General features: G+C 32.3%; 1 protein-coding gene across 2 annotated transcripts; it reads left to right on the plus strand.

The window, feature by feature from the left end:
* Positions 1–5,349: 5,349 nt before the first annotated feature.
* LOC130649079 (transmembrane channel-like protein 3) lies at positions 5,350–19,598 on the plus strand. Of its 2 annotated transcripts, none has more exons than XM_057455282.1 (19): positions 5,350–5,531; positions 7,014–7,238; positions 7,655–7,829; positions 9,996–10,071; positions 10,894–10,975; positions 11,322–11,497; positions 11,794–11,930; positions 12,371–12,518; positions 13,087–13,239; positions 13,638–13,798; positions 14,282–14,360; positions 14,861–14,979; positions 15,443–15,541; positions 16,018–16,093; positions 16,629–16,768; positions 16,931–16,963; positions 17,756–17,875; positions 18,282–18,360; positions 18,744–19,598. In XM_057455282.1, the coding sequence occupies exons 1-19, from the start codon at positions 5,516–5,518 to the stop codon at positions 18,813–18,815; spliced, it is 2,166 nt and encodes a 721-aa protein (XP_057311265.1). In that variant the 5' UTR covers positions 5,350–5,515; the 3' UTR covers positions 18,816–19,598. The 2 variants fall into 2 exon arrangements, with proteins under 2 accessions (XP_057311265.1, XP_057311264.1); XM_057455281.1 differs by lacking the exon at positions 5,350–5,531 and adding an exon at positions 6,728–6,937.
* Positions 19,599–19,800: the final 202 nt, after the last annotated feature.

A 19,800-nucleotide genomic window follows, 5' to 3' on the forward strand; every position in this document is an offset into this window, starting at 1 on the left:
CTACATTGATTGTGAAGACTTTGCACATGAATTTAGTTGTGATTTTTACCTGAACAGGTAGTAATGCTCAAGGGTAATTTCGAACATATGTAAAAGAAGAAGAAAACAATTTATCCAAACATTATTAAAATGAAAAAAAACTATCTTGTTTAATTGATTTTTTTTAGAAAAAAATATAATTTACATTTAATTTTTAAAGCCACAATCAGATAGAAACGAGTTTAATAGTATTTAGCAACAATTAAAAGAAGAAAGGGTTACTATTATCTGGGGTAATTTACTATTATCTGGGGTAATAAGGTAATGCTTGATAACAATTTTAATCATTTGATAGTGGCACAGTGTCATATAATGCTTAGGCAACATTTACCAAGCGCAGAAGTAAAGAAAAATGGAAGGCAAAATTAAGTCTAGAGGCTTCAAAACAATGAGGGGGAAATTACATGCACACACCCAGGGCCATTTAGGCATGCTATTTCTCACACTAGCAACAAAAACGGATGGCAAGGTCTCATGTACACTCCTCCACACATGTCTGACATCATTTAAGGTGTGATGTTTCTTTTTTTATGTGATCACATGCCTCAATTATTCTTTAGCACACCTAATTTTCATATTCAAGAAAAAGATTCCTCTAATTCTTTTGTAATAAAAGTAAGGTTATGAAATATCATATACGCCAGATAAGAAGTTTACAAATAAATTGAGAGGGTGTGGTGGGAATTTTTTTCTGCATGTTTGTCAGTTAAGCAACCTACAAACCAGGGACACCATGATCCCCATGTCCTATTTCTTTACCACAATTGCTGAAGGTTCCTGCCAAATATACTGGCCTGAACTAAGCTTGGCTGTCATGTGTTGTAAAGAATCAGTGTATAAATATAGCTAAGTGAATATTTTGCTCATACTAATTGTGGTTACTTTAATAAACTTTTTAGCTGTCCTGTAGAACGATAATGCACTAGTGAGAACAATGGTTCATTTCTATTCCCACATGCATTTTTGACAGATGGGAATGTTTCAGGCTTCCAAATAATTATTTGGACAGATGCATGTTTGTGGCCTGTGAATATTATTATATTATATTCTTGATATTATTATGAGTTATTATTGTTACAGTCCCATTTAAGAATATTGATATTATTACAGTATGTGGTTACAAATACCTTGCAAATACATGGACCAGCTTTTGCATGCCACCTTTAGCTTAAGATTATTTGATAACACATGTTTATCATGCGATTATCTGTTTATAGCAAAGTAAAAGTGTGCCTTTACAACTGCAGAGAAAAGAGAAATAAAACACTCTTAATGCATAAGAATAAATATATAAGTGAAAAATAAAAAGATAAATAAATAAAATAGTAATAGATAGAATATTTATATTAGAAGGAAAGGTGAACCTTGTGAATATAGAGGAAAAAAGAATGAAATCCATGCATGAAAATGTTTAGGCCATGCCTTGAAAACCACTCAATATATGATTCACAATCACAGGCTATTGTGAGTGACAACCAGGCAATCTGACATTATCCACTCCCCAAAGATACATATTGCATTCCATGCAACTGATATTGTATTAAACATCCAACTTGGTACTATGTTCCATGCAACTGATATTGTATTAAACACCCAACTTGGTACTATGTTTAAATCAATGAAGATACATTAGCTGATCCAAACTAACTTCATGTGACTAAACACGGAAATACAATTATATAATAATAGAAGTGCTCAATTTCGTCCACAGTGCCTAGCTATACTTATAAAACCAATTCAAGTGCATTTGGCCAGACCATGTTAAAACACACATTGTGGAAAAGATTTCTTTGTTGGGTATAAAGAAATGATGAAAACAACTGACAAACGGTTTTACAAAATAGAAATTGACATGAATAATAAAAACTCTTGAAGTAATGAACTTTTTCATGAGGAGTCTCAAGCATATACAAGCAGTGGACAAGAAAACTCTATAATTTCTCTCAGTCAGCCTATGAGAACAATCTTTGATCAAGAAGTACAAAAGTGAATATCCCTGGTTAAGGGAGGAATCTAATGCTTGGATTGGGGAATCTGATGCCTGAATCGCGTGATCCCTGATTGGCAGGTTGAACACTGCTTGTGTTTCATATGTGTCTCATAATTCTATCACACACATTTTGTGAACATGAACTACTTTGTGTGATCCTTCAGAAGTTACGTATCAAAATTACAAAGTTAGTTCTTCTCTTTTTAAAACTCAAAAGCGACTTAAAAGCAACACATTTCTAAATGTGAAAGCTAAAGAAAGAGAACATCCATCTAAAAATCAGACATGTTATGCACCCACAGCATGACCTACCATTATGCGTTATCAAAATATATTTTTTCAGAAAGCATCAGGGAGGTAGTGTGTGGGAACCCGGTTTCTACATATGCGTGTGCCCCACCTACAGGGCAGAAACTTGTCATAAGTTCCGCGATTTTCTCCAATTTCTGCCTTTGTGATTCATAGATAACTTTGCACGCATATTAAGCCAACTTGTTATTTCTTTGGGAGGTAAGCTTAACACTGACTGGTGGGGCTAAAATGGAAGAAAAAGACCATTTTCTTCAAAAGGGAAACGAGCGATGGTACTCGTCGATTATAATAATGGTTTCTTTAGACTTGTCCATCCTTTTTTAACCGTTTCGGCAAAAATCTTTCCAAATTCTCGGGCTTGATTGTTTGCGAGTCTTCAGAATGGGAAAAATGTTGATGAAGACGCTTAAGACAAAATACAGCAAAGTTGTACAAATTATGTTTTTTAAAGGATTTATCTTCTTTTGCAAATTTTTCTTCCCACGAAACTCAATGTCTGCGCCATTTTCTGCCCTTATCCCTAGGTCTTTTATCGATATCAAAAGAGAAGGTTGCGTATGTCAATAGGCATTAGATCTGTTTTTTAGGATTGTAAACTCTATCTTGGCCGCCGTGTTTGCAAAAGGGACATACCGATTGTAAGAAAGTCAATGAAGCAAAAGATGTTCATAACCCACATGTCTCGTTTGCCAACAGAACACCACTACGCCATCTCGGTTTTAAACGCTTCAAACCTGTTATATAAAAAGATTTCTCAATAAAATTGTTCATTAGTCTTCGTTAGAATTTTAGTATTTCTTTATTTTTTGTTGTAAATAAATTTCCTTTTTTTTTCACTCTCGCAAATTATTGTCACTTCCTGATTTTTTTGTGCAAAAAAATGTGTATTTTATCTATCTTAAAGGTATACTTAATTAAAATGCAACATTTATCAGACAGTGAATACCAGCACATTTTGAACAGCATACATTATTGGACTTCTTTAATGCGCGCTATTCCAGAATTTTTGCTTATTATTTACCAAAAATGCATCGGATAACAAAGACATGTTTTAAACTACATCCAAAACTACAAGACAAACGTAATCTTTCTTCAAAAAATTATGAAATCATTAAGAACTGTCATCCATTGTGAAATGTTTCTCTTTTTTTGTATGACAACAGTTGCATATCCCACAATTTCCGCGTAATAAAACAATTCACTGCCTGTCTTGGTCCAAAAGTCGTGGAAATGTGGCGTCTACATATAACCAAATAACCTAATTTATAAGTCTGTTTTAGCAAGTTCGTAATAACGTTACCTAGATAAAAGCGGCTTTATCACTGTTTTACCTCCTTTCCCCTGTATTATGCCCGGGATAGATTTTTGGAAAGTCAGTTTTCCTTTTTTTTAAAAACAGGCACAGATAAATCGGCGATTTATGGACTCGCTGCGATCTTAAAGTATAACTTCTGCTCAAAGCATCGCCTACGATCTTAGTAAACCGATACCCTTTAGATTAGATTAGCTTGTGGATAAGATCGCTACTTCTTCTAGATCTTGGTGATTAGGTGACGAATTTGTCTGAGAAAGAGAATAATGGAAATAGTAGTTTGAGTGATTTTGACTTTATCAACGACAGTCTAATTTTTAATCATGTTCTTTTAAACACACATGTCCGGAACAAAACATTTTGACAAAGCGATTGGAGTTAAAAGAGAGTTCATGAGATGTAGTGTTTCTCGTCGATTTTTTTGACCGTAGCTACATCTTTCATTTTATAAATAATTGTTTGTTATAAACAATTGGCCTCCAGTTGGGCATCTTTACATCTTGCAACTTAGCAATAACTGTAGTTATAAAAACTTAGCGATTAATGACTAGTGCCTGGCTACAATTGTGTCATGCAGCCAAATAGAAACAAGAGCTATTCTCGTCAACCAGATGAAACAGATGTGTATTCTGGTCAGACAATTACAACCATGGACAAATTATAATGAAATAAGACAATTACTTCCGAAGTTTCTCAAGTGATTACATAGGCTATTTCCATAATACAGTCATCGTTCACTTGTCAAAGTTTACTTGTCACCTTTCACTTGTCAACGTTCACTTGTCAACGTTTGCTTGTCAATATTCAATTGTCAATGTTCACTTGTCAATGTTCACTTGTCAACGGTCACTTGTAAAGAATTCACGAACGAAATAGCGATATTGAAAATACCTGTTGAATGCATTTTTACCGAGATTCCAGATTAACAGAACAAAAGTTCTTTAAACAATTTTGTCCCGTCCCGGGATCTCGCTTGAGTTAAGCTCACTGAATGCAGAAGTAGTAGAGTGTGTCGAAAAAAATAATTTAAATGATAAATCATTTCTCTCACAGAAATATAATTGTCACTGTCACAAAAGATTTTCGTGAAGCAATTTATCAGCATTTAACAGCGCTATATTGTGTTGTCTGTGTTGCGTTCATTACCGACGAACACGATCCACAAGATGAAGGTAAAATTCAAAATACCAGTCAACAACAAAATACCCGTCAACAACAAAACAAATGATAAGCAGCTTGAGGAATAGCGTTAATTGAAAAAAAATAGCAGAAAATAGGAGGTGTTTAATAAGGAGGCGCTAAGGGGCGTTTATTCGAAGCATTACGGTACACGGTCAATTAAGCAAAGAAAATATCTCCTTTTTGTCTAGGAATAATCTAGTAGATTTATACTAAAGTTAATTGCTCTATTCCGTTAAAGAAATAACGCGGGAAAAACATTATGTTCACATCGCTTTCCCAAGGGTCGGACGTCTGATTTTTTTCATAAATGATGTTTGCTTGCGTAATGTTTTGAAAGTTTGATTTTGAAAACGAGGCAATATCAAGTGAACAGCTTCGTTTCAAAACAAAATTTCATTCTTTCGTCGCCCCCCGTGAGGCTTTGGTTTCTATCATCTGCCATTGAATTGATTGTTAATAATAATAATCAATAAATTCCCTGATAAAATATGTGTTGAATTACCCATACAAATCTCTTTAGGTGTTGTAAACATTGAAAACATAACAATGTACCCTTATCGTGCCAGATAAACTCTGTCAGCAGCCAAGCAGCTTTCTAGTTTATTGTTTATTTTGAAAATAAAGTATTTGTTTATCACATTGGCTTTCTCTTTTAACTTTTTTTAACGTTTTAACGCGTTATGGATAATGGCTCAGGTATTTAGTTTATTACACGTTTTTTTATATAAAAATACACACATTTGACAATGTGTTGTTAAGTAAGTACAACTAAACTATAGAATTAATATTAATTTTTAAGACCATAACTAAATTTATATTTGATGTGTGATCCAAAACCCCAACTGACTAAAATAATCCAGGATTATGATGTGTAATAGGTGAGTTCTTTGGTGCGTTGTAATTTTTAATTTTGCATCAAGAACAATTCTCGGATCTGGGGTTAACATTATCAAATTTTGAAAAAGAAAACAAGGAACTTTTGAGAAAAATGAGTGACATATATTTGACATATATTTGGATTTATCGGAAAAAATTATATAACATAGGAAATTTAGAATACCAAAAGATTATTAGAACAGGATTTATTGTAATTTAAAGTTTTTAACTTTTATAAGAGTTTGACCATAATATCTTAATGCAGTGAAAAATTTTCACTGCAGTTAGTTTGTGTGGTAATTTCTTTATAAAATGTTGAAAGTTTGACTAGTATTAGAGGCAGATTTTTGCATGTCATGAAAATTTGCATGTTTCCGTAAATTTTGGTGCTGAATTTAAATATGTTGGTTATTTTTGTTGATCAGAAATTTTCAAGCATGTTACCCCGGATCTGAGAATGGATAGCACAGGTAAAAACATAAACAACAGACTGCAATTATTAAAGATATTAAGTGAAAAAACAACTGGCATTAAAATTGGCAAAGTATGCTCTTGAACAGAAGATAATAGTTAAGAAAGAACAATTCCATTGCATTTTCAAACTTGTATTCTTAAAAATCTATAAATTGGCCTAAATAATCAAGTTGGCCTACTAGATATAACTAGTCCCTTTTCTCTTGCCATTCAGGATGTATGCATATGGAACTGTGTTAATATACTTATCTATTAAAATTTGAAGCTATAGACAGGTTTTACTACGACACAGTGTTGTTTATATTCCCCAGAGAAAAGTTGCTGGCAAAATAATTCTTGAAATAGGCAAAGTGAGATAAAATTTTGCATTCAGTGCTTGTTTCAACAAAAATGTATAGTAAGCCAAATAACTAAGACATCTTAGATAACTTCCAAAAACTTTTGTGTTAAAATGTTGTGCTATGGCCTTCCTTTTTTGTAAAAAATATTGTAATGTCTCAATACAAATAAATTATTTATTTTGTAGTGAAATTAAAGTTAAGAAATTGGTTCAAAATGTGATTAAAAAGATAAACAATCACTATATATAAGTCACACTGATATCCACTCATGATTGAATTTTGTTTTAAATAATTTTTATCCTAATATTATTAAGGATTTAGTTTTTTTAAGCAATTTGTGACTGTATATATATATAATAAAAATGAAAAGATGGTCTTGTGAACCAAGTCATGAAAAAATTCCACTTGCAGGTTCGTTTTATTAAAAAAGCATTTTTAACCATTTGATTTTATGATTTTTGTCCCCTTTAATTTGTATTCTTTTTAGAAAACCCTTCCTTTGAAGGTGGTTCTGCATATGAAACATTTGGTCATAGTGGTGAAGATATTGAAGTAAATCAAGTGGACAATGCTATTGAGATGCTTGATGATGTGTTGTATGATGTGAGTGACGATGAGAATGAAAGAGACGAAGATGAAAGATTTGATCAGAATCTAATGGAATCTTTGCCTTCAACTCAGCTTCGCAAGCTTAGAGGAATAGCCTCATCAGGTATAATGATGTTTACACTCATTTGTTTACAACTCTTTGTACTTGTCCTGTTACCTTTCTCAAGCAAGTTGTAAACTAGTAAATCTTGGATGTATAAGATCTAACTAGCAGTCTTCTTTTTCTGCTGACCAAAATGTAATTTGAAATAAGGTTGAGGTGTATTTGTATTAAAATTATTTATAAGGTGTTTTTGAATGCTGAAGGAATTAAATATATACACAGGTTCCACATAAGTCTGAATTATTTTCAAAATTTCTTAGTGTCTTAAAAAGCATGATTGGTTGAAAAATTTATAATGATTCTAAAAAAGTGAAAAAATAAACAAACAAAAATTTGTTGACAACTCCGTAAGTTATGGATATTTTACAAACATTGTCATTCACAGGGAAGGCAAAATCAGATGATTTTCTTTTTAGGGACAATGCGTCACAGAGTGCAGGGTGTAGAATTACTTGATCTGCATGACCAGCAGGATTACACAGTGAGTAATGAGGTGGATGTTGATGAAGTTGCAATACATGGCTTAGGTGCATCCAATGTCAATCAAATTAAAGACATGACAACAACTTTTGACAGAAAGAAATCTGTCAGGTGCGTGGTAACTATGTTCTTTTGTTTCTTTTGTTTTGTTTTAAGCAGCGTTTTATTGTGATTTTAGTTGTATATACAGTCCCGATCGCGAGTAACTATACACGAGTATACGAGTACGGGTACATTAAATGCTGAGTAAAGTGCAAGACGAGTACGAGTATAGCCTCTTGCGCATGCGAGTACAGTAAGTGAATGATTTGTGAGTACATGTGCAAGTATAGAATAAAAAACGGGAATTCGTCGTAGCATAATTTTTATCGATAGCTCACATTTGTCTGCTACCTTACACATTGTGAAAACTTTCACTTCGTATTCACGTTGTAAGAAATAACATTTTATTTTACATAGTTTTTTTTTATGTTGCAACAAATTCTCTTTAGTTTACATAAAAATGTATACGTTGCTGTAATGGCTCTTTATAACTTTGAATTTATATAGTTAATTTCCCACAGACGAGGAAACCCTTAGCTATTTACATCTGTTATCTAAATGCTTTTTTCTCCTAATGTTTTGTTGCTACATTCAAACATTATTCCTTTTTCTTCGCAAGCATGAATTAAACAATGAGACTAAATTAAGCCAATCGCATTTAATTTTAGTGTTTTGTAAGTAACCAAAAGTAACAACGTCCCAGCAGGGAAATCTTGGATCCAGTGAGAATGATGCACACCCGAATTTTGAGTGAGTTCCCCAATAACTTCAAAATGTGTTGTCATAAATTATAAGTAGCTTTCAAGTCTATCGTGTAGCTATCAGCATTTCGCCATTTTAAAAGTTTAAAGGAGCATTTCAGCACTAAATTTTATTTCTATGAAGCTTTATGTTCTTATATGAAAAATATTATATTAAAAAATAACGTTGTGAAGGATATGCGTCTTAGTTAAAATGCATAAAAATAAACAAAATAATGAATTATTACAGATCGTTTGTAACAACGATGCACGGAAGATTCTTTCTCATGTTTTTATAATTTTATTATCCATTCTCATCTTACCAATCATAGTGTCCATAATAAAATAAGCGGCAGTAATGGGGAGGACAAAGTTTCACGTGTCTTATTAATTGTATTTTTAATTATTTTCACATATTTTGCGGGCACCTGTTGTGTGAAAGTAGCAAATATAAAAAAGAAAAGAAAGAATGAATATCATTCAAACTAAATTGTTACATTTTTTACTGTTTTTTAACAGCATTTATCAATTTAGTCCTGGGCACTAGCTTGTAAAATACATGTCAATAACTTGTAAACATGATACCTGCTATATATTGTTCTATTACCAGAAGCAAATCATTTCAATATTCTCAATGTGATTGTAAAGATATAAATAGATTAGAATAAAATTCAACACAAAAGAAAAATTTATCTCCAGAATCGTGTTTTAGAGGGAGTGAGGAGATCTTTATAACACAGACAACTGAATTTCATTCGGTATTTTTAGACTTAAAAACCATTTTTCAGAAGTGACGTTGGTTTGTTTGTTTGTTCAGAATCAAAAGAGTTCGCTTGAAAGTTACGACTCCGTCGTAAGGCAATTGAGGTTCTCCCTCGTTCTGGCTATCATATATACCTTGCGTTGGTGCGCACTTTCCCGCAGTTGAGGTGAATATAACGCGAATCAGTTTAGACTCATCTGGCTCTTCAGAGTGTCAGGTCCCTGTGGCATGGTTCCAAATGGGACTGCTGATTCGATCGTAAATCAACAAAACGGCATGGCTTAAAGTGTTACCATGTAATCTCAATGCCAGCTTCAACTCACTATTGAACATAGAAAACTAACAAATGAAGAAAATAACACTGTAAAAATAGTATTTTCAATAAATCCAACACCAACATAAGAGCATATTGACCGCAAGTGCATTCTCCGCCAGTTTCTCGTTTAATTATATCGTTTGCCTTTCGAGCACGCTAGCGAGTACTGTGTGAGTACAGTAGCAAAAATGTACGAGTATATTTGACGTACTCGTACGCGCATTATACTCGTCGCGTACTCATGGAATACCCACGGAAAAAATTACTCGTGCCGGTAGTTTAATACTCATGTATAGTTACTCGCGATCGGTACTGTAAATGTTTTGCATGGGCATCAGGACTGATAAGAAAAAAACAAATAGGTGGAGTAATAAATTTTAATTGTTAGAATCTGATAATTTTAATTCTTACTTCAGACTGCGTGTTCATGAAAATGAAAAACGAGGCAGACCTATTAGTGGATGGCAAAATTTTAAATATGAAAATGCCATGGTATGTATTGTTTTCCTTACATATTTCAATTTGTATTTGTTAAGAAATAAAAGATTTAGACTAGCAAAGTGAGCAATGAGACTACAGGTGGTAAAGTGTACATATTTTCAGCCTAATTTTTTACATAGTAAAGACTGATGGAGATATTGTTATAAAAATGACGCAAAAATATATATAGTAACAGTTTGTTAAGGTGTCCTGAGTAGAAACTGCATATACTTTCGGGTGTATGATTTTTTTTGTAGGAACTAAAAAAAGTTGGTTACAGGTGTCCCTGCAGTTAGTGATATTTTTATGCTTTAAAGATTGTTGGGGAGAATAGTGAAAGCCATTTTAGTGAGTAAATAGAGAGATCACCTAATTCATAAAAACCTAAGTGGTCCTAAAAGAGCACCACAAAAATCTATATGGCATCACTGCAGAAAGCTAGTGTATCATCATCATCATCATTCTCGGCTTAGCGTCCGTTTTCCATGCTAGCATGGGTTGGACAGGGTATATTAATGACCCTCTTCCAATCTGATCTAGGCTGTGTTAGATCTAAACTCAACTTCCTCTGTATTAGGTCTGTCCTTATAACCTCCTGCCAAGTCTTTCTCGGTCTGCCTCTGGGCTTTGCCCCAGGAACTATCAAGTCTCTACACTTTCTTACCCAATTATCCCCCTCCATTCTTTCCAAGTGCCTTTCCAAGTGTACTAGAACAAATATCCCTATTTTGGTAAGTTTAAAAGTCAGCTAACTGTCTAACCCATCTAACCTATGTCATGATGGGTAGGAACTTTAAATAGAAATGATGATTAGTTGCAACTTCTTGTTCTAAGAAATGGGTTGGAGTAAAAAATCATGTGGCAGATTCTTTTTCGTCGATGGATCTTTGGAAAGATCACATGAAAAAAATACAAGGTATATCTTATGTAATTTAATCTCTTGATTTCCAAAAATAATAGGTTTTTATTGGCAATTTTTTATTGTTTTGTTTTGAAATTAAAATTAAATCAGATAAATTCAAGAAGTTGTTGAAATTATCTGGAAATACCATCTTAAAACTCTAAAAAGAGAAAATAAAATAATTTATTCTTTCAAATAAGAGTTTAATATGTGAACAAGGGAATTAAAAAAAAATTAAAACATTAGTTGCTAATATAATGTTTTTAAAAAGTTAATTACAAATTATATATATTTTTTTTTGTAAAATTTGTTGCATTAAAATGCGTAGAATATGTTAAATAAAACTTACATTTTCTTCTAGGTTTATTTGGCACTGGTGTTTTGGCGTATTTCTCTTTCCTAAGATGGCTGCTCTACATTAATTTGTTGGTTTCATTGCTGACTGTCTCATTCTTGTTTGTTCCTCAAATAATTTTCAATCCTAGTTCAAAAAATAACACAGAAAGTTTCACTGGCTTGGAGCTTTTGACAGGAGAGGTAACTTGCGTTACCAATTTTGTTTTTAGCTATTATACCTGAAGAATCTAATAAATGATCCTTATGATACTTGAAATTTTATGTACCTAGAGAAATGCCTGAAAATTTGAATCTTTAAACCATTACATTTTTTTCCATATATATGTATAATATTAAGTATCTCAAAATGGTCTTAACAATCTTGTCACCTGCAAAATTTTGCCTTGAAAAAGATGAAAATTTTGCAGCCATCGTAATATAATACCAAGAAGACATCTTACAGGCTAGCTATTCATAAACTTCTTTTTATCATTAAGGGTTGGTTGACGCACTCAGAATTATATTATGGCCAGTACACAAATAAAAAGATTGACGATGTTTATGAAATGAAGTATGCTTACCTACTTGTTGGCGGAGGTTATGTTTTAATATGCATTATTGCTTTGGCTGCAAGGTAAGTACTACTGTAAATAACCGATAAAGCACCCAGTGAACAAGTAAGCTTTAAATCTGAATAGGGACCTACCCGTTAATCAAAACTTATTAATAAGCACTCAGTCCAGAGAAGTGCAAAGCAGGTTAAACTAGGTGCCTATTGAATATTTTGAGAATTGAAGCACTAAAAAAGATAGGGCTCAAATTAACCATAAGAATAACATTCAACCCTAAAAATAATTTTTAGCATATTTTGCGACATGTTAACAGTTATAGTAGAAAAAAATTTGCGTTGCTCATTTAATTTACACTTCTGTGTAATAACACTTTTAAAAACGCCAATTTTTAGCAAATTTAAATAGAAAATGCCTGTAAAACATTTTTTCAATTTCTTTTGGCCTGACTGAACATGGAAATGATTAAAGAAATAATGTGTTCCTTTTTTATTTCTGTTCTTAGCATGGCGAAGTCGTATAAACATAACTACATTGATGGTGGAGAGGCTTTCTCCACATTTTCTTCAAAAGTATTTTGTTCTTGGGATTATGGCATATCCAACAAAGAAACTGCTGAAATAAAGAAAGGAAGCATAGCACAGGACATCATAGTATGTGTGTTGTATGGACTTAATTACGTTCTTAGGTAAAAGTTTAAAAAGGGAGCTATCATCATCATTCTCAGCTTAACGTCCGTACCATTCAAGAAATAGAATTTTTTTTATTTTTTACACGACTACCTCACTGTTGTTGTTGCAGTGTATAATCACATAAAAAGATATTGTTTACTCTATTACATTCAATCAATAATAAAATAAGTGGAACTTTTTCTTAAAAGGTTCACCAATATTAATATGTCGTAAAAAAATTTAAATATTTTCAATCCAGCAACATAAAACTCTTGTACACCCTCTTTAATCCACGATATTAAATTTCTGCTAAAATAATAAGAGATTCCATAAAATGAAAAATTTATAACTTTAAATGCTGACCTGTTTAATGCCTTCCCTGCAGCAAATTAACTAATCGTTAATGTTTTAATTTTAGGAGGTAAGAATTTTTAATTCTGATGTGTAGAAACTTAGAATTTTCATTCTCAACAAGGTCTTGTAAAATGTAGAGAATATAGTGTATTTTCAATAATTTTTAAATAAGATCTTTATGTGACATTTTTATTAGGAAACGCTTGGATCAAACAGAGAAAGAAATGAGAGAACGTGTTGTAGCATTTGTTACGTTGTCATGTTGCGACTAGTTACGAATATTGTGACGCTAGGATTAATGGCTGGATCCGTGTTCCTCATATTTTATGTTTCTGAGTATGCTTTGGATGTAAGTATGTTTTGACATAAAATCTACCTGAAAGAAGTTGTAACGTGAGTGCAAGTAGTTTTAAGTGTTGATTTATAAAGAAAGTACTGTCGGAAACATGATTTATGATTACAATAAAAATTAAATAGCAAAGTGTGTAAAAACGTTTCGCTATCTGGCTAAATGTAATTCTTAAAGAGTTTATTTTAATCAAATCTAAAACAAACAAACTGCTCTTTTTATTACATCCCTAATGTGATTGGGTTTGATACCCAATCAGTCCCTTTCAAAGTTGCTTCATCATTATCTTTTAATGTGTTTTGTTAAAACATGTAATGAAGCTCTGAGAAAGGTGAAGTCCTTCTTTTTATATTTTTTTAAAAAAATGTTGTGCTATCAATATACGTGTTTATTTTTAGGGTTTTTTAGAAAAAAAAGATGACTCAAATCATTTGATAGGTCTTCTTCCTGCAATTACTATTTCAGCAGTTAACTTAATTATGCCATCAGCTTTTCGTTTAATTGCATCGATTGAAAATTATGAGTATGCTCAAAGTGATCTGTGGATTTCTCTGCTCAGGTAAAGCATTTACCCACCAAAATAAGTGATAGGCTTTAGGGATTGTTTTTATTTTCTCAGTTAGCAGTCGGTTTGAGCATGATATTTTTCATCTACTGTTCATACATATATTTATCCATTTCTATTGTTCCTTAAAGCTTACGTAGGATTTTGCTTTGTATTATTTCTTATTTACACTTTTGACTTTTTCTTTGTTATACTCTTTATTTTTTAATTTCTGTAAATAAAAAAATAAAAAAACCGTAAACCTTCTAAAATGTATGAGAAAGTCCGATATTTTGGAACCACAGAATTTTTAAGTTTTTAAGGCGAAGGTAGAAAATTGCCCTCGTTATGAAAAAGAGTCTGGTAATTAAAATACAAGTTAATATTACACTAAATTTTTTTAAAACATTAAATAAATTATTAAATAAATGAAAAAATTGAACTTTTTTTTTTTATTTTCTGTGATATCTTTGTAATGTTTGAAAATACTTTTCTTAGAACTGCTGTGCTCAAGTTGGCGAGTCTTATTGCTTACGTTGTGACCTTGCACACGGAACTAAATAAAAAACAAGATGTCGTAAGATATTTTTTCATAGCAATCTATTCTATTTTATAGCTTTTTTTGTTTGCATATCATATGCACACTTTTTTCTCGTGTACTTTTTGTTGTAAGCCTCGTGATTCTTATATAATTGATAATTTGAGCCTTACATACTTTGTAAAATTGTTAAAGAATTGTTGAGAAAATGGACTAGTACTTTAATTAAAAAGTATAATGACATTGAAAACATGGTTGAATAAATTCAGCAAAGGCTAATATCCAATGACAGAACCATTGTACATTTTAAAGTGTTTTGTCACACTGCTCATAACTTCTGCGCCTTGAATTTCTCTGAAAGAAAATTAAAAAAATGAAATAGAATCTGATGACCAAGCCTCCCTAATATTCTTAAAACATTCTTAAAATTTTAAAAATCGATAATTGTTATAAAAATAATTCTTACAAAAAGAACGTGATAAAAAGCGTGATTTTGCTTTTTTGAAATTTTTGGTTCAAGGACATTATTTTTTGTTTAGATACGAAGTGGTGAGGGGGTATGTTGGGAAACTTACATTGGACAAGCATTTTATAAATTGATTATTATTGACTTTCTGTTTGTGCTATTGTCGACATTTTTTGGTGAATTCATACGAGAGTAAGTGCTATGTTTGTATTAGTTGTCGTGGTCATGTTTACTAAGTCGAATTCTTACGATGGACAGTTTTAACAATACATTCTTCCTATCATTTTTATGTTGATTGTGTGTATATTTCCTCTGCAAAGTCAAGAACATCCAACATTTTATAGTTTTTAAATTTTAACTGTAAATAATAAGGCCTGTGGAGACTTGAGTATTAGACAAGATGGTCGTATCTTCTCAAGTCACATTTTCATCTTTCGTTCGCAGAAATTTCTGGCTCTAAACAACAGAAATATTAGCTCGTGGTCACCAAATTACGCTAAAGAACAGTTATTTTCCATGAATATAGAGTAAACCGAGTCTTCACATCGTTTTGTTCTTCTAGCTAATATCAGTAATAAAATTAAGCTCCAACAGTGGCTATCCAGATCAAAGGATTTAAAAATATCGTAAAATGTCATTGTTTAATCTTTTGTAGCGTTTTTGCTCAACGAGTTAGCTGTTGCAGAAGTTACCGACCTGGCTTCGATGTATCAAAGAATGTTTTGAACTTGATATACGCCCAGGGAATTTGTTGGTAAGTGTGTCCAGTGTTATAGCGCGTCCTGTCCTAGTATTTAATGATGTTAAGCTTGGTTTAATATCACCACACGGTAATCATTAAATCTTTAAACTTACAGGAGAATATAAATTGGGGATTCTGGTGAAATTTAGGCTGCTATTAAATTATCATGCAAGCGTTACTATTTCGTGTCATACCATTTCTTTCAATTATTAGCCATATCGATTTTAAAGCTATACAGAATTGGTACAAGGTGCACAAACCTGGAAATTAACTAAATTATCGTACTTTAGTCAGAAAAAAACCCGAATGCAATGATGAAAATGAACCCGGGGATTTCGTTGCAAATTCTTTGATAGCCAGTAAGAAATCGGGAAGTTCTGCTTTTTTTAACTAGAAGTTTTAAGAAAGTACAGTTCTCTGAAATCCAACCCCATGATATGTTACCATTCAATGCACTCGTTTGTATTAACAGTGCTTTTCTTTTCTAGGCTTGGTACGTTTTACAGCCCTCTTCTTCCAGTTATTAACGTTTTAAAACTTATCATTGTGTTTTATGTGAAAGTGGTAAGTGTCCTTACTCCGAAATGTGATGCAAAACGATTCGAAGTTTAGATTGTTGCGTTTAGTATAAACAATGCTTTTCACCTGCGAACTATGTTAAAAATTCGAATTCACAGTTTAATGAACCTTACATAGTGACCTCCACCCCCGTTGGCCACCAAGGAATTTGTTACACATTGTTTATACAATTTTAATTATTTTTTAAATCCAAAATGGGTCCGCATATAAACGAAATGGTTTTATAATAAATATATGAAAAACATTTCATGCAATTTGGTGGAAAGTATGTGTATTTGTGTGTGTGTGTGTGTGTGTGTGTTTGTTTGTTTGTTTGTTTGTTTGTTTGTTTGTTTGTTTGCTTTAGCGTATATTTTTATAAAACTAAAAACTGTTATATTTTTTTCTTATTTGTAAAAAAAATTGACTTCACCCACCCTTATCAACATTCAAAAAGTTTTTTAACCTATCAAGAAAGTATGATAATCTTACTAAAAGAGTAGCTACACTTTGATAGTGTTATCCTATCATTGTATCATAGATCAGTGTTCAACGAAATTGCCGTCCTTCCATGCGTCCTTTCAAAGCGTCGAAGATGAGCGTGATATTCATAGCATTGCTATCTCTCATGCTGATTCTTTCGCTTGTTGTTGTCGGATACGTCATCATGAACGAAGACGCGTAAGTTACTATGGAGAATAAATTTTGCCGGTACAATATAACAGATGCAATATTTTAATGATATGTGAATATTTATACTTGCGAATTTAAGAACTTCTGACTTTTGCGAAACTTTGCAGAAAATTATTCAAGTAAAGTATTGCTTTTGCTTTTCGTTTTTAGACTTCGGCCATCTCACGCTTGTGGACCATTTAGGTAATTGACTGATTTATTAATGTGTATGGTTAATGAGTAATGCATGTTCGAAAGTATTTTGTTCGTTAAGGTTATGTCTTTCTCGTGACACCCTTTACAAGTCATGTGTTTGCACAATGATTTCTCCCATGATACAAATTTGACCAGTTTTAGCTGTCTTTGTGACGTGGATGTTTGTTGCTGTTGTATGTATTTTTGTCAACACTAGTTAACTTGAAAATCTCCTCATGTGCTCTTTTGTGGAAGAATCTGAAAATCTCCTCATATGCTCTTTTGTGGAACAATCTGAAAATCTCTTCAGTGTGTATTGTTGACAAATGAAAACTTAAAAATTTTATTATTATTAAAGAACATCGTAGCTTTGTAACTTAATTGTAATTGGGTGGCTTATTGAGGAGGGGGTGGTAATTTTCTTGAAAGTTGGAAAAGGTGGTAATAAATTGAAGTGGGTGGATTTTTTTTTTTTTTTTTTTGGCCTGTATTTTCCACAAAAATCACAATTCCTAAGGGGGCTTAATGAATTCTTATTATCTTTTTAAACAAATTACTTTGATTTATTTGTACTTACTTGCTCAAAAGTTGAAGTGTTACAAGTATACTGTATTCTTTACGATGTTTTATAGAAATACGAACATTTTCTTCCATTTCCCATTTCTTCCATAATTCTACTCAATCTGAATAAATCGGGGGAGGGGGTTCTAAAAAGAAGTCTTTGTAAACTTTCCAAAATTTCCTCAATATGGGTCAGGGGTGTTAATACATTGAAATGGGTTTTCTATTTTTATCATCTAGGGGGACACAAAGCATATTTTCTGTTGTTTGGAATATTATAAATGCGGATGAGGTATTGGAGCGCATAGTTAACGTCATATCGTCTCTCTCTGTCATCGCTGGTATACTGTTTTTTATTTGGTAAGAAATTTATGCTGCCTTTTTGGAAAGTAATATCTTTTTTTAACTTATTTCTAAAAACGCATTAAAGATCCGAGCATGTTCTCGGCTCACACATATTTAACAGAACTCCAGAAACAACAAAGACTTTAGTCATATTGAAGAAGTTATGTTATCACTAACATACTGCCTGGCAGTATGTGGGATTCGATCCGCGGTCCCCAGAACTGGGAGCCGCAGACGAACCCACTACAATACGTGGGACAATATGTTGGTGATAAAAACTTAGGTAGTTTATCCGAATGGTGTGTATATATAGGTGAATTTAGTGCTAGAGAAAGTCAAAATTGTAGAAGATATACTGCTATTAGTTTTAATGTGAACGATATGCTCAATATTATTTATACTGCTTCAACTCTTTTTTTAGTCTGCTTGCTTACTACTTCCGTATGAGGAAACAATCAAGTGAAAAGAAAATCAAATTACTGAAACATCAACTTGCATTGGTAAGTGGATACTAGTCCTCCTGTTGATTGTTTTGTGTTTAACATCACTTTCAACGGAATCTACTTTAAGAAAAGAAATCGTTTGCGAAAGAAAATTTTGTGGTTCAGCTATACTGCTAACATAAATGTCACCCAGTAATTTTTTGCACGCAATCTAACTTAAGTAATCAAATATACATTGTTTTCCCCTTCGCTTTTCAACATGCGGTACCGTGAATGCTTTGGATGGTTGCCACTTCTTCTCAAAACTCCTAAACTTTCCTCAATTTTTTAGAAGCCTCCGCAAATTTCTCAGATCTCCTCAATTTTTGTTTTACAAAACTATATAAATAAACATGAACAGAATACCGTAGCTTGATTACAAGTATCTTCTTTTTTTATAGGCTGGCCAAGACAAGCAGTATTTGATCAAGAAATTACGTCAAATACTTGCACAGCCTCCACATGTGCAATAATCCAATATACATTATTATTAAAATGTTGTATATTCCTTCGTTTATATCCAAAGATACTCTCGCGATTAGGGAAAATATTTATTTAACTTTATCCTGTAAGGATATAAAGTTAATTTTGGTAGTGGATATCTTTCATCTGTTAATTATCTTCTTGTCTTTCGTTAGACCTTTTATATGTCTGTGAGAAATGTTTTGCATTTCTACAAGTGCTGGTCAAAAAAATTTCGGTCTTGTTTTTATAGAGTTTCTAATTGTCAAAGAGACGAAGAGATTTCTAAGTGTTGCTTAAGTCTGACTTAATCCAACATATTTTTACCAACAAATTGCAGGTTTTGCGCAAAGTAAACTTGGATTTTAAGACAGTTCATTGTATTACGCATCTTTTGTAAAACATTTTTACACTTTTGATACTGTTCGTGTTACTGTTAATATTATTTTGTATATTAGAAAATTATAACACGAAGAAGTAAATATAATTTTGTAAAGAACTACTTTTTCTTCTGTTTTTGTTTTTGAAATACAGTATCTGTCCAATTAACGGACACTCTGAAAGGCGGAGACCTCTGATTAGCGGACACTTTGTCCATGCACCGGCCGTTTTCTAGTCAAAGTCTCATAAAAATTTTTCTAATTAGCGGACACTCAATTAGCGGACACTCTGATTAGCGGACAAATTTTTTTTGCACGAAATGGCAACTATAGGCTTTTTTTTCTCTCCAATTAGCGGACAGTCTAAAAAATTAGGGAACAACATACAAAATAATGAAAAATTGAACAATTTTAAAATGTTTATTTTAAACACTTTGAAACTTTACAAGAAATGTCGGCTTTTACAGCCTCAATTTTCAAACCCATTAATCAACTTTTGTAAAGAATCTGGAGAAGAGATTTCATCTGATGAGAGTGATAACGATTTTGAAAATGATGACGTTGAAGAGAAGATCACCACGCATGAAGCGCTGACCATGATTGATAGATTAATAAA

This window comes from Hydractinia symbiolongicarpus, chromosome 7 (assembly GCF_029227915.1).
Source record: "Hydractinia symbiolongicarpus strain clone_291-10 chromosome 7, HSymV2.1, whole genome shotgun sequence".
NCBI lineage: Eukaryota > Metazoa > Cnidaria > Hydrozoa > Anthoathecata > Hydractiniidae > Hydractinia > Hydractinia symbiolongicarpus.